Below are 15,127 nucleotides of genomic sequence, written 5' to 3'. Positions count from 1 at the left end.
CGTGGCTGGCAGGTACCAGCAAGGACTCTGTTCAAAAGCCCTCATCTGTGAGCTGAGAATATTACCTGCCTGCAAATGCCTGGTCAGTGGCCTCTCTCCTGCTCCTGTGCCACTGCCTGATCTCTGCATGGTGCACACTCCTTTGTGGGATTCAATTTTTCATGGAAATTTTGCTGAAAGTGTTGCTTCAAAGCTACTGGGAAATGCTCTGCACATGTGTTTGTACATATGTATGTATGTATATACACCCACACATACTTGTTTGGCCAGGCCCAGCTTTCCAAGAGCTGCATTTGCTGTAAACGTCACCACATTTTTCTGATGCTTCACATGTGCCACCTCTGACTTCAGGGGCATGCGACACTTAGGGCAGAGCTGCAAAAAATCACTTCCAGGAGTTGGAGAGCCTCTGGGAGCTCTTGCTGTCACCTGTGTTACTGCGTCGCGTCTTGATTCAGAAACTGAACCCTGATTGCGCTCGTTTGCCTCATACTAACTAACCCTGATGGGAGCGGGTTGCAAAGTAACATAGAGCATGTCCTCGCCTCACCTCACCCGGGAAGCGTGGTGCACATTGGGATTTACAGTTACCTGCAAGTAAATACAGAGGCAGGCTAAGCGTTAGATGGGAAGAAATGCAACCCTCCTCCAGCTGGCTTTGAATGCTAATATTTTCTTTGGGTTTAATCTGTTTACCGTGACATTACTATTAACGGTTTGATCATCAATTCTGCTTTCCCACCACCATTAAGGATGGAGTTTCCAGATGGGCAATCCTAGCTGTCAGCCACTTGTCCGTTATGCATGGCCACAGGCTACCAAGTGAGCCTTGTACCTGGCCACACCATCGGTCCTGTGGCAAGTGTGCCTTGGTCTGGCCATCCCGCTTTTTGAAACCCTTTAAAACTCTTTTAATGGATGCTTTTAATGCATCCACCACACTTGCCTAATGGCCTCAGGAAAATGAAAAGGAGAGGCTTTCGTTATGTCGTTAAGCAGTGTTTGGTTGATGTTATGGGCCTCCAGCTCCCTCTGCTCATGTTTTCTTCTTATTTCTCTGAAAGCTTTAAGTCGGGGCAAGCTGCGGCTGCTCCTGTTGGCAAAAACTAGCAAAAACTAGTCCTCCTTTGAGTTCAAGTGTTTGCTCCCTGCAGCCGATTGTTTTGCACCCTCCTGGCAGGAGGAGCTTGGAGCACGTCAGTCCCATGCAGGACAAGGTGATGCGTTTTGTTCCTCCCTTTCACGGCAAGGCTGAAAACACATGAAGAAGAGCGGGCAGCTGTGGTCTTAGCTGACAACCTGAAAGGAGCTTTGCTAGCAGAAAACCCCAGGGGAGAGCAAGGAAGGCTGCCGGCAAAAAGTCAGCAAGGGACTCTCTCTCCAGAAGCAAGAGAAGCAAAGGAATTATAAGGAACATGCTGAAGTACGCAGATAAAGTGACCCGAGTTATTTTGACCATAAAGCCCAGGACGGTAAAGGCTCTTAACCTCTATTAATCAGTGAGAAGCTGGAAGAGGCCACACAATGATCTCAGCTGCCGAAGCTGCTGCGTCCTTTTGCTCCCTTTAATTTAATTGTATTAGTCCTGCCCGCATCCTTTGTTCTTCCACCCGCTCAGGAAATCTGCTGCTGGTTTTGGCAGGGCTCGCTCTGGCTCCACATGGCTGGTTTGCGGACAGCCAGGAGGGAGGAGAGGGAGGACAGGAAGGGGAAGAGGATGGGAAAAGGTCCCATGGGAGCAACGTGCTTCATGTGCCTCATTTGTCTTAATAGTGCCACCGCATCCCTTCCTGGTGAAAATTCTTCCAGATAAGCCAAACAGGCAAAATTGAATGCAGAAGGACTCCTGCTGATATCAGCAGAGATGAGATTTCATGCTTAAATCTTAAAAAAATAAAGATGAGTGCCCGCGAGCCAAGTCTCACGCAGCAGGAGCTGCCAACCCAGGGATCGTTCCTACCCCTAGCCTTCAGCTCTGCTGAGGGGTCGGGGTGTCTCACCTTTAGCTTAGCTATTCTGGTTTGTACCACTTGTTCCTCATATAGAAATAAGAGCAACAGCTTAGCCCCGGGTCCTCCACTTGCTTAGCGTGCAGAAAAGGGTCCAGCAAGCACAGCAAAGGGACTATCAGTGCTAACCCCCAGCTGTTTTCTCTGCTGGTGGCAACAGCATCACCATACCCCTTGCCAAAGCGCTGTTCCTTGGGCCTGTTGTGGGGTGCAAACCCTCCCCTGCCCTCCTGCTGCTTGCTGGACTCCTCCAAACCGCCACCACCTCCTTCCCACCCACCTCTGCAGGGCTGCAGCTCCCCTCCCAGTGGCATCCAAGGGTGTGGGTAGAGTTTTCCCCATTGGCGGTGACACAGAGCAGCTCTAGCTGAGGATCCCGTAGCATCATTGCAACTTCACCAGTTTCCCCAGCAAATGCGTTGGCCTCCGGTCTCCTGTCAGCATCATTACAAGAATACTGTCAGCTCAACCCACCGGCGTTTGTCTTCCCTGCTGCCAGAAATAATGAGTCAGCACATGCACACTGGTTTTAGCACTCGTGTCACTTTACATGACAGTGTAAATATTTATGTGTCTTCGTATAACAGGAAAAGACAATGTGTGCAGTCCCTCACCTACCCAAGCCCCAAAACAATCCTCACGGGGGGTTCAGAGGTGATGATGTGTCAGGAAAGCTGCCCTGTGCTGCTACTTTGTAAAACAGTTGCCTTTCACTGTAGGAGTCAGAGGATGCATCCCACTGATGCCGTACCGGAGGGGTGGCACAGGAGGTGTCGTCATGTGTAATCCATGGGTTATAATGGAAACATCAGAAAAAAAGAAATTAAGATACATCAGGAAAAAATTAATGACCTGCTGTGTCAATATAACATTTTTGTAACCCTTGGTTTCACTTCGTCTTTCTTAAACGAGCAAACAAACAAATGCAAGAGGTGGTTTCCTGGACACAGATGCATTATCTCCAATTCCAGAGTTCGTCCCTGCTAAAAGACAAGATAGTGGAGCAACTAGCTTGAGGGTGTACCTTCATCACCCTTCCATCAAGGAATGGTAATGCTTAATATGTGGAAAAAGATGAAGCACTTACAGAAATCTGTGGTTAAGAAAAGGGATTTTCAGATGATTTTGAACACTTCAGGCTTGTATGGGAGACACGATTTTGAGCTCCATATTTTACTGGATTTCTCGACTTCAGAGTCCAGCCATACAAAACGTCACAAACCATTACGGCAAGCCCAGGTTTTCCCAAATATGTAAAATGTCAAGGTTCTCCTCTCCCTTTCACAGCAATGAATTATCTGTCGTATGTTTGCAGTGAAGTAGTGCATCGTTTGCTTACTGCTTTTATAGGGGGACCCTTCCCTCATTGCTTGCCGTAATTCTTCTTGGATCTGAAGAGTAAAACATATTTACGTTGGCATGTGGGATTCTGGAAAACCTCAGGAAAAAAATAGGACTGGAAAGGAAGTTTTTCTGTCCGATGAAAATTTTTGTGATGCGTTTTTTCCATATCAGAATGAAAGCTTGAAATACAGAAACCCCAAAAAACATTAAGCCAGCTGTAGCTGATTATTTGATTATTTTATCCTTTCTATTTTGTTAGTAAATTTACTTTATGTTGCAATGCAAAGTAGAAATTCTGGATTTCTTGGATAAAAATTTGGGTCCACAAAGTTGATTTCAGTAGTTTGGGAACTGTTTGGCAGATAATTTTAAATCAGAAAGTGGCAATCTGCTGCACTAAAAATAAAAAATAACGATCCAGTAAATGACTAATTTTGTGGTCTGGGGTAATTAGCGGAACAGCTTGGCGGATGGAAGGCAGCAGGTCTAAATTACTGCACTAAGTCCATTTGCAGGAAGATATTATCTGACTTTGTTGTTATTAATAATAATTAATGAGAATTAAAATATTCAGCTGGGATTTTTGCCGTTGCTATTAGCGGGAATACGTGTGTGTGTATATATATATATGTATTTGCTCTTTGATGCTTTTCTCAGTTGTTTGCATCTCAATCCTTGACTGTCTTGCTCTGAGACTTTAATAATACTCCAGAAATTATTCAGACTGCACCTTTGTCTAGCACGGAGGAAACTTGAGGCTTTTACAATTAGTGCTGCTGGTTATTCCATGAAAAAGATACGCCATGGTCTGACAAGGAAAGCAGCGGTGAAAAGTCAGGCAATAAGCAGTCCTTTATCAGCAGGCTCAGAGGGAGCATTGGTTGGCGGCTCGCAGCTCACTTTTGCATCTTATTTTTGCAGCACAGGTTGCTGGGGATGCAGGGACAGTGCGGTTGCCTCCGAGTCTGCACGGACCCGCGCAGCTCCAAAGCCTTCTCTGGTGAAATCCAGGCATTTACTCTGGTGAAGTCCAAGGTGCTTGAATTTTGATGCCCCCAAGACACCATGATGATCACTTAGTCTTGTGCCCTCTGTGACACCACCAGCCTTTGGTGTTTCTGCTGGGCATTCCCATCCCAAACCTGCGTCCTGCGGTAGTTTTTAAGCACGTGTTTTATCAAACTCTTTGACTAACAGGGTTCCCATGATGGGGGAGCCTTTTAATGAGCTGGTTTAGTGGATAATTGCGCTGACTGTTAAAAACAAAACATGCTTCTCCCTTTGTTTTCAGCTCGACTCTCCTGAGTTTCAGTCTTCCAGCTCTGGACTTTGCTCTACCTATGTTTTGCAGAGTTAAAGCCCTTCAGAGTCTGAAGTCTTCCCACATGCCCTTAAAGACTAGGATGAGTCATTTCCTAATCTTCTCTTTTAAGAGGACAGTGATAATTGAGGACTTCTTATTGACGCTATTGACTTTTACATGGTCTGTGTTTGAGTTTTTTAGATAAGTTGTAATTGTTCCTTTTTATCATTGTACAACTACTGTTAATAATTGCTGTTCACTGTGTCTGCATCTAAGGATGTGGCCCCACTTCTGTTAAAGATCCAACGTTTGGGGCTCTGATGGACAGTTGAAGGGGTGTTGATTTGGTCTGGGGCACCTTTGGAGAAAAGTAGGTGCATCAATCAAAGTGCTGTTCACTCACCTCCTCAGAAGGTTTTGTAAATCGTGTTTGTTATTTGTAGCGGTTCCTTTTCAAGTGGTATTGTATCTCCGGTGGTTTCAGTTCTGGTTGTAGGCTGGGCTGTATTCTACCATCCTTAATCATTTTGAGTATTCTTCACTTTCCTTAACTTCATTTGATTTCACTGAGAAATTTCAAGGGGTGAGATAATACTTAGATGAATGAAATTGGGGATTAGATGGGGGATTAGATGGATCCTAACAAACAGATGCTGTGCTTTCCGTACGAAGATTTCTAAGCTTTGTTAAACCAAGAGGGGCTCTTTCCCCCTGACACTTACAGATTTAAAAGCATTGTGTTATACCCTATTATTAATACAAATGATAAACTATCTTGATGGCAATAGCCATCTTTTGGTGAAATTTCAAACCATGGTCATATCCAAAGCCTCCATGAAAGGATGTGAGCTCTTTTATAGCCTTATGTACTGTGACTTCAAGGGGATTGTTCCTCATCCAAGTGCCCAAGCCTTTGCAGGATGGAGGTATAAACATCTTGTTTATAATATTTATCCGCTTACCCATATTTTTTCTGTTTGCAGCATTTTTGTTCCTACATATGTCGGGCTGGTGGGAAATCTCATAAATATCATGATAGCAATGGTTTGGATCCCTTTGCAGGATAAACCAAAGTCAGACCATCATGTGACGGAGCACAGTAAGTATTTAGTGTTTCTGATAAATAGCACATGAACAGGGATGGGGTATTGACATGCTGTAAGGACTGCTAAAGGGCTTGGGGTGGCATTTAAGGGCAAAAAGGTGCCAACCTTGAAATGCTGACACTTTAATGCTTAAGCTGTTCTTGTGGAAGAGTATTATTCCCTACCTGTCAGCCACTCTGCCATGCAGCATTGCAGGCTTCCAGCCCCGTGCTTCCCATGCATCTCAGAAAAGGTGAATGTGGACCCCTCGCTGGGGGTTAGTTTGGCCTGGCATGGAAGGCAATCCCACTGTCTCACAGGGGTCCTCTGTGTGCAGACCTGGCACCAGCTCCCAACCTCCTGCCATCAGCAGAAAGCTGGTGCTGCAGAGACGCACCTTTTCGGAAAGGTGGTGGTGAACCTGAGCAGACAGTCTCAGAGTTTCTTGCTTCCTGCCTCTAACCTGTATAAATAGAGTATTAATCAATATGTCATCTTCTGTAGGCACATCACAGTCTGGCAGCATGTTTAGCATCAGAGAAATCCTACGCCTGATGAAGTTTCCAGGAGTAATGGAAGTTTTCATAGTCAAGGTCTTTTCTGGACTTCCCGTAGGTAAATCTCAACCCATTACCCATGACTGCTGATGTGTTTAAAATAAGACGACATACACTGTAGACCAGGCTTGTCTCAAGTTACTGAAAGCACATTGCATTTGATCACGGAGCAGTGAGGATTCAGCTCCTAACTCAATGCTGGATGCTTTCAAATGCTCTCAGCTACATAGGGTCAAAACCCTGGGACTTAATGTAAAACAGACTACTTGTCACAGGCTGCTTCTGCGACTTTTGGCAAATCACTTAATCTCTCTACTCCATCCCCCTGGCTGTAAATGTTTTTTCATCTTGTCTGTCATTTCTATTTAGGCTGTAACCTCTTCAGAGCAGAGGGAAATCATTTGTACTCTGCCAGAAACACTGAGGTCCTTCTTGATCTTACTTAATGATTTTAAGGTGTATGTGTACCCTAACCTTTTTCCCAACAACTAAAAGCTATTGCTGGACAAGAGGCTGCGGCTGCTCTAACTGTCAGCTGCATGCAGGGGAGCCACAGCATGTTTCTTCCCTTGCATGTTGATGGTGGTGCTTGTACTTCTCTTCTTTATATATTCTGCTCGTTTTTTAGTGTCATGATAGGAACCCACTGCTACCTCAAACCCATCCCAGACCTGCTTGTTTCCCTGCTCCCTTTGAGTCAGCTGCTGTCCTGGCACGGTCCATGTCTCCCGATTTGTCTGGTTATACATATCCTTGGCCACAATTTAATAATCTTTAATTTTGCCTACCCTCTAGCTTCTTTCCCCCCGGCTTGTCTAGAGACAAGCCAGCATGTCAGCCTGTTAGTGGTGGTGTAAGGACAGGGTGATGTTCTCCGCTCTTCCACACAGAGAGCCTTCACGGCTCTTTTCCCAGTCAAACCTAAAAGTGCAGTTTCTCTTGATTATGGTTTCAAAGATTGAATTTTGTGCACATCAAAACATGTGCACATCATGCATCTGAGCAAACTAAGGCACTTCCCTTCCAAACAAGGATCCTAAGAGAGGATTTAAGGCACCTTAGCTTTTATACTTTGCATCTTTTCCAATTCATCTGCGTCTGGAGAAGCCCTTGAAGTTTAAATAACATGAAACATAATTTACAAATTAAATTCTAATTTGTAAACTGTAAATTCAGTTTACACATGAAAGTAGATTTGGCTGTGGAGAGTGGCTGAATTGGAAGGGGATGGCATTTCTGGGCTTGGTCAGGTTCATCTGTTATTCCTTGCTAAGGCTCTGGGGGAACAAGTCTGACTGGAGCTGTAGAATAACATTCAGGGAAGTAAAGGATTTCTGATTTTTTTTCTTTTTGTGCGTAGTTGGCACTGGCTGAGATCAGTAATGCCAGTTGGTCCTAGCCCCACCACTGGAGACGGGATACAGTCTTGATGGACTGCTGGCTTGCCCTAATAGTGCACTTTTTTGGTTCTTATGAAACCAAACTTTTAAAACTGTATTTTTAAAAGTGTTTCTAAAATGACAGCATTTCACAGAATGAGACAGTCAAGTGATGTTTTAAGAGGGTTTTCTTTGCTGATTCTGGCTCATTTCTCAGCTTAAAGTAGCATTCATTTGTCTGTTTAAAAATGTCTGAGACCGCATCTATATGCAATCTGCACAGTAGTTTCCTGTGTGCTCTCCTTTTTCCAAAGACCAGGCAAGATGCACTTCATTTTAGTCATCCCGGCTGAAATGCAAATTCCTCCGTGTTGCAGAAGACGTTCTTCTTTTCCCATACACAGCAAAAACATGCACCCAACCAAAATAAACATCTCCTGCCCAAAACTGCAAGGGAACTTCTAGGCAAAGAGGATGGAGAGAGTGAAGCTGAGATTTAAGGCAGGCCATGGGCTAATAGTCTGTCACTGAAATGGCTGGGAGTATTTCCGTAAGAGTAGGAATGTGTTCACTTGAGGCACTCCTGCTACAAGTATAGTGCTTGCACTACAGCGAGGAGCAATTAAAATCCTAGCGACTTCTCTTTGCAGGTCTGTCTTCACTTCAGGTGACTGACCATACGATGGCAGCTGAAAGGGGATTTGGCCATCACCTACTTCTCCGCAGTTCACAGCTGGAGGCTGAGCTCCTCAGGAGCTCATTTACCTTTCATCTCCAGGCTGCAACTGTATAATTAATTAGATCACCCAAATTACAGACTGTTCTCTATTTACTTTGTAAACAAGTTTGTGATATACACAGAAGAAAATCTTCTGTTCCTTATGGATCTCATTGTTGTCTAAAATTAGCCTGTTTAAGACCGAAAAAGCCTCCCCGGGAGGGCTGCAGGGCTGGGAACCTCCTCCCTGTGTTGCATAAAAGCAGAGACACGGGCTCTGTGCCTCTTGCAGGAGGGTAGCTGCCAGGGAATAGATGGGCAGCAGACTGCTCCAGCACGGCCAAATTACATTCTCAATTGACCTGGGAAAAGAGAGCCTCATTGCATTGCGGTAGATAAGAGACAGAAAAGAAAACACGAAGATAAAAATGTCAAACATACTGACCAGAAATCACCAGGGCCTTGAAAAATACTGATAAATAGCTGCTTGTATGAATCTTTGGCTGCCTAATCCCTTTGGAAAACCTGGTTTTAACACGATTGCTTTAGCACCTGCATCCCATTTTTAAAAGGAATTTCTTTCACATGTGGAGCAGGATTTTCCAGCGAGCCCTAGGGCTCTGTATCCCATCACATTTGCAGTCCAGCGTAGGAGGGCTGAGACGGGCTCCCAGAGGCCATGCTTGCCTTCTTGCACCGGCTCTCGGTGAGGATTGCTAAGCTGGCCCTCCAAAGCCACGGGCTGCTTTTAGAAAGGTCATGTCTTTTTTTTGAAAATACGGTTTGCACCCCTGCGTCTCCTTGGTGCTTTTCCTCATCTTTATTGCATCTTGCAAACCATTTACCTGCCTTCTACTGCATAACCCTAGTTACTCGTCCCACTGGTGCTAGATTTTTCAAAGGAGTTCACCCCTTATTTAGACCCTCTCAAAAAATGGTGAGGTTTCTGAGGATTTTTTTTGTCATTTTCCATTTTTTTCCTGTTGAAAACCTGAGCCTCGCAGTGTGGATTGAGGCTTATCGGGGCAGCTCCTGCATGGGCTTTTAGTGTCCCCAGAAGAGCCTGGGGACTTGCCACCCCAGCGAGCCCACCCCAAGGTGGGTACATTACTCATGTGGCTGCACTCAGCTGACCTGCAGCCTATCCAGATGAGACCTGCTGAGATCTTTGTAAGAAATGCTTGTTCCAATGAGCATAAAAACTTTTGAGTTCAATCTGGGACTTACCTTGTGCGTTTCACCAAGAAATGTGTTGCCAGTGGGAGAGACCCCCTTAGTTGCGGAAAGAAGGGGGGGCAAGGGGGTCTCCCTTATCCAGGTAGCTTTAAGTGACCATGCAGGCACAGGGGGTGGTGCCCATCTAAAGAAGAGACCTTTGCATCTCCAGGGGAGCTGTGCAAATGTGTAACGCTAATTAGAGAACAGCCTAATCCCCTGCTCTGAAAGAAATCAGCTCGTTTGGAGGAGAAAGATCCAAATCTGCCTTAATTCGATGAGGGACTTCAAAGGGGAGAGGAGCTGTAGAAGCTGGCGCATGGTACCAGGAAGAAGTGTCAGGTATGTGGGAAGGTCAAACCCCTCCTAGGTGGTACCTGCAGCGGGGTAGCAGGATGAAGGGCGAGCGCCCGCTTCGATCTAATCTTCCTGCAAGTGAAACGAAGTGTGGGTTTTCTTTCATTTCTTCACGTGTGCCTTTTATAAACATGTGCAACTCTGTTGCCTGGTTTGGATGTTGTGAGTAAATACTGTTATTTGCATGTTACCTTAAGCTGGCTTGAGCTAAGAGTGATTTCAAAGTAACTGGATAATGATGGGGTGCTCTCTGCGGAGGGGTGTGGCAAAGCCATAAATCTTCATGAGCCCCAGCTCCCCGGCACCTTCTCCAAATATCTGGAGAGTAGCAGAGTAGGGCACCCTTGCTGCTCCCCATCCCTCTCCCCCAACACCATGGGGCCAGCTGGGGTGCAGCTATCCCCATTAAGGGGGGAAGATGTGTCTCCAGTGGGGTTCAGGAAGGCTTTGTGGCAGGTCCTGGGGTGGGAGGGTGGTGGTACCTCCAGGCAAAGGCTTGGCGTGCTTGGAGAGAGGTCCTTGTTGCTGCAGGTGCTCCACTGGTAGCAGCACCATTGGGCTGCTGGATGCAGTGGAGTTGTGCTGGTTTGTTAGGGTGCAAGTCCTCCACAGCATTTTAGTCAGCAATTTGGGATCGCTCTTCTCACGCTTCCGGGAAATGCCAGCAAATCCTTCCCATGCCACAGCGTTAGTGACTCACTTTGCCAGGCCACAAGCTCTCTTTTCAGTCCTCACACGTTGCCTCCTGGGCTCTGTTTTCTTCAGGAAGGAGAGGACAGCAGCTCCCTATTTACCCAGTCTTTGTACCTCGGAGGATCTTACAAGGAAGGACAGGACTCCTAAAGGTCATCTGCTCTCTCCCCAGCAGGATCCGTGCTCTCCAATGGGCACGTTGTGGGGTTATTCACACGCAGAGTGCCCCAATTTCCTACTGTCTTCATCCATCTGAGGTGCACAAGACACTAGGAGAGGCAGCAGCCTCCTACACCATACCACTCTTTGACAGCAATGTTTTGTCATAATATTTTTAATTTGATGGCTTTTTGTGTATGATGGGAGCGTGTGTACGCGTGTCTGTATTTGTGTATGTTTGGTGGTGGGGGAAACACACACTATTGCATTTTCATGTGAGACTGGGTGAGTGGGCATTTTCCGTTATGCTTTCCAGAAATTGCCTTAATTGAAAAGCAGACTCAGCCTGTGCTGTTTCTGTCTGTACTTTCCTGACTGCTTGTGTCGACACCGCTATCGGTCCATGCAAGAGAGATTTCACGTGTCACCAACGTCATTGCCGAGGTGTCCAGTGAAACCGCTGTATTTAGGCTGATGTCACTGGGTTGTTCCCCATGGTGAAAATCTAAAGTCAGGCAAAAGGGGCGAGGAATCCAATCAGATTATTTTTATGGTTACAGTCTTGTCTGAACAAATGTCTTCTCGCTGTCTTAATGGTTAGTCTGGCTTCAGTGATACAAATATTTACCAGTTTATAATAAACAGCTGAATCTACAGCCTACATAGTCACATTATTTAAAGATGAAAGTAAGGGGGATAAAAAAGTTAACTTTTAAAGATTAAATTACTACACTGACTTTGAATTGGATTCTGCTCATGTTTATATCCAGTCCAGGCAACCCCAGGGAGAGCTACTGACTCATACTCAGGGTGATGGGAGCAGGGTCTGGGCCACTATATGCAGTGCAAGTATATTGATATATGCTTTTCATTAACCCTCCCTCTAGGTTTGTTCCTGATTATGTTTTCCATCATCTCTATGGATTTCTTTGGCTTGGAAGCAGTGGAGTCTGGATACCTGATGTCATATCTTGGTGTCCTTCAGATGGTAAGTGAAGTGGAAGTCTCCCTCCTGCCACACCACTATCTAATTTGCTACCTTTTTGACACATGCTCTTCCAAATCCAGGTGTAATATTGACAGCAAATCCTAGCTCTGCCATATGGCACTTGGCTTCAAAAAATAGAAGTGACTCCAAATTTATTCTGTTCCTTGGAATGGGAAGAAATCAGAGCAAGGACTGTCCTGAAAGCTTTCTTCCCCTTGTCCCTCTTTGCAGATCTTTAAGCTGTGGAGCTAAAATTTCCTTGGACTGACATGTTGTCCTGGTTTTTGTAACAAAACTTACATTGAAGTGCCTTGACTAAGGTTTTCCCTGGCGCAGGTTAGCTAATTTACATTTACTTAGTAGCACCCTGTAAATTTATCTAAGTACGCAATCTTACTGGCGTTTTCACAGATCCCTTCAGTGTAGAGGAAGGACTTATTTCTGCTGTGTGGAAGCACGAACAGCGAGCTTGTACTTTCCAAAAAGAAAAAAAACCAAAAAGGTGGGCAATGGAGCATGGTTAGGAGACTACCAAAATGGGTAAAAGGGAAAAGTCAGCTGAATTAGGCAGTAGCAGGGCCAAAAAAATAAGGTGTTGTGTTGTAGCAGAATGTTCCTTTTGGAGGAAGAGGCTAATAATTTTGCAGAAAGAGCAACAGATGGTTATAAGCAAGCCTCAAGGTAGGAATGCAAGTTAAGCAATATCCTGAAGGAGGGTGGTCTTGTTATTAAATCCACCTTCATTTCCTGGGCATTGCCGCAGAGTTCCTGTGGGATCTGGAGGACCTTCTCATCTGGAAAATGGCAGCTTTAGTTCCTTCCCTTGTGATTTGGATTTGGCATGGTGTTGCCAGTCGCTTGGGCTCTGCCCTGGTCTCACCAAATCTGGGCACCTTGGTAGAGCCGCTGATGAGTGTGGCCATACATCAGCAAGTGGAGTCTGCAGAGTAAACTGGCTGGAGCTGAGGAGCTGGTGCCTTTGCCATGTCCCTTCTGGGAGGGTGGCTTTGAACTAGCTGTCTCTCGGTCCTGTGAGCTCAATATCTGCTATGAGCTGGATGCACTCTCCCATCCAGTCTCGTTGGAAAGAAAACCACTTTGCCGCTCCACAGCATGGAAACAGCGTGACAAGTGGGGTGATCAGCAGCTGCTTTCCAAAGCACGCTTCTGACCCCAGCTCCACTGCTAACAGAGGCTTTCCCTACGTTAGTCTTTGTATGCTGCCTCCTAGACCAGGATCTGCAGGAATCATTCAGGTTTTAGAGGGGCTGAGTCACCTTCTGATATCTTCTTCCCCCTTTGAATGTAGAGAGACTCCCCAACAACTGTGCTCTTAACTTAGACCTATCAGCTAAATTCCTGTTATATATGTCTACACTGCAATCAAATTTGGGGTTGCAGCATGGCTATGGTGTGCTTGTTTCGAGCCGGGTAACATGGGCAGCAATGTGCTTGTACAGCTGGGGCAGGAGTGGCTTCATGTTGCTAGATGGAGCTTGGACGCTGCTGTTAGGTCTGGGATATCTGTCTTCAGGACACTGCTGTTATGTCTGGTATATCTGTCTGTCTTCACTGCTATTGTTTCCCAGGCTAGTTTGGTTGAAACTACTGTAGATAAGGTTACCTGCACTGCCGTGCCGGTGCACCCTACATATAGATACAGCCCTGGAAGATATGGGAATTATAGCATTCACTCTGCTTCCTAATGAATAATCAGATGTCAGTGCTAACCAGGGACCTGACTCTTCCCATAGTCCCAGGGTTTCATCCCACAGAGGCCAATCATACCTGTTACCATGCTTTAACCCAGCAGCGGCCTACAGGCTCAGGTGCAGCATCTACTTTGTTGGGGAGTCTTTGCCTCAGGACATTTGACACAGAAACTAGCTTTTGTCAGCCAGGCAGTTTTCTTTCATCTATCTGTGCAGTTTCTGTCCGTGTTGCTACACATATTCAACAGTGCATGACTCTGGACATCAGAAATATAGGAGTGAAGTGGTCATAGGGTACAAACTTCTCTTCTTCATGATGGTGCATTGGGGTTTGCTGTCAGAACACCAAAAAGGAAAGGGGAAAAACATGCTTCATTTTTTTTAAAACCCCAGGGTACCTGATTCCTGGTGGCAGCTAAGCTGTCTCGCTCAAGAGCTTGCAAAGCGCTACTGTCTGGTTTGTCGCTTGTTCTTTCCACTTGATCATTGGCAGTTCCGAGCTCTGCTCTGGTTTATGCAGGACCAGATCCTCAACTGGTCCAAAAGATACTCTCACCATCTGGCTTTTAAATTATTGTAAAACATTAGAATTTGTGTTTTTACTTTCAGATCAGGTCTCTGGCTAGAACCACCCAAAGATATCTCTTGCAGATAGTGACTGGGTTAATGTTTATGGCTGCTTTCTGTTGAGGTTCCTCCAGTGGAAGATGTATGCAGGAAATGCAACATGTGCCGGCTCTGTTCTGCCGAGCCCAGAGCTGCTTGTGTGCCTTCATGTTGCCTAAGCTGGCATTTCAGATGCATTTGTTTCTGCTGTACAGTGAATTGATACTGCTGGAGATATAAATGCAGATTAAGGTGCAAGCAAATTCCACCAGTCTGGATGGGTGAACAGTGATTAATATCTGCTGACTGGCTTCCCCACTTCACTGAGTAAATTATAGCTTTATTCATAAGGAATATAATGTCCTTTTCGATGAATTTCATCAACCAGATCCTCAGCTTTGATTTCTCATTCCTTAGTTTGCCTTTCCATAAAACATTGTGAGGGTTTTCCCATTCTCCTGGACTTGCTCTGAGCCCTCCTGTTAGAGGAAACATGTCCCCCCCATTTGCATCTCTCCCTGGACCTGAAAATGGGTCACGTTTAAGGACTTCTATAGATGGCAGTGGACATCACAGAAATGAAGGGGAAAATAAGAATCGAACCATGTCCTGTTTACTTTAAACCTCCCTGTAGACATTGTATACAGTGCCTGGGCAGTTGCACAGCACGGCCAGCTGATACACCCAGCACCATGTCCCAGGATCTCGCCTGCTCCCAGCACACATTGCATGCACTAAGCGACTTCAGAGATGCACAGGGAACAGCACAGCGAGCAAGGCTTATCTGAGCCCTTTACTCAGCTCTTCCCCGAAAGTCATACGCTGACAAAAGCATTGCCTGGTCTGCCAATTCCTGGCAATTTTTAGTAATATTAGTTCTTTGTGTTATTGTAGTTTCTATTTTTTTTATGAAATCTTTTCGAAATGAACATCTTCCTCTTGCACAGATGGTGGTGTTGCAGCCCCTTTTCCCAGCCCGATCAGCAATCCCAGGATGACTCG

The 15,127-nt window shown here is 45.6% G+C and overlaps 1 protein-coding gene across 1 annotated transcript in view; it reads left to right on the top strand.

The window, feature by feature from the left end:
• The window catches only part of SLC22A18 (solute carrier family 22 member 18), a 63,431-nt gene that overhangs the window by 32,488 nt on the left and 15,816 nt on the right, over window positions 1-15,127 (top strand). The window contains exons 5-7 of the mRNA XM_050897400.1: window positions 5,640-5,755; window positions 6,246-6,356; window positions 11,707-11,807. Of these exons, the coding sequence (XP_050753357.1) occupies window positions 5,640-5,755; window positions 6,246-6,356; window positions 11,707-11,807 (328 nt within the window). The remainder of the gene's footprint in view (window positions 1-5,639; window positions 5,756-6,245; window positions 6,357-11,706; window positions 11,808-15,127) is intronic.

Source organism: Gymnogyps californianus, chromosome 5 (genome assembly GCF_018139145.2).
Source record: "Gymnogyps californianus isolate 813 chromosome 5, ASM1813914v2, whole genome shotgun sequence".
NCBI classification, from domain to species: Eukaryota; Metazoa; Chordata; class Aves; order Accipitriformes; family Cathartidae; genus Gymnogyps; species Gymnogyps californianus.
The sequence above is the reverse complement of the archived record's forward strand: the minus strand, read 5'-3'. Positions and strand labels throughout refer to the sequence as shown.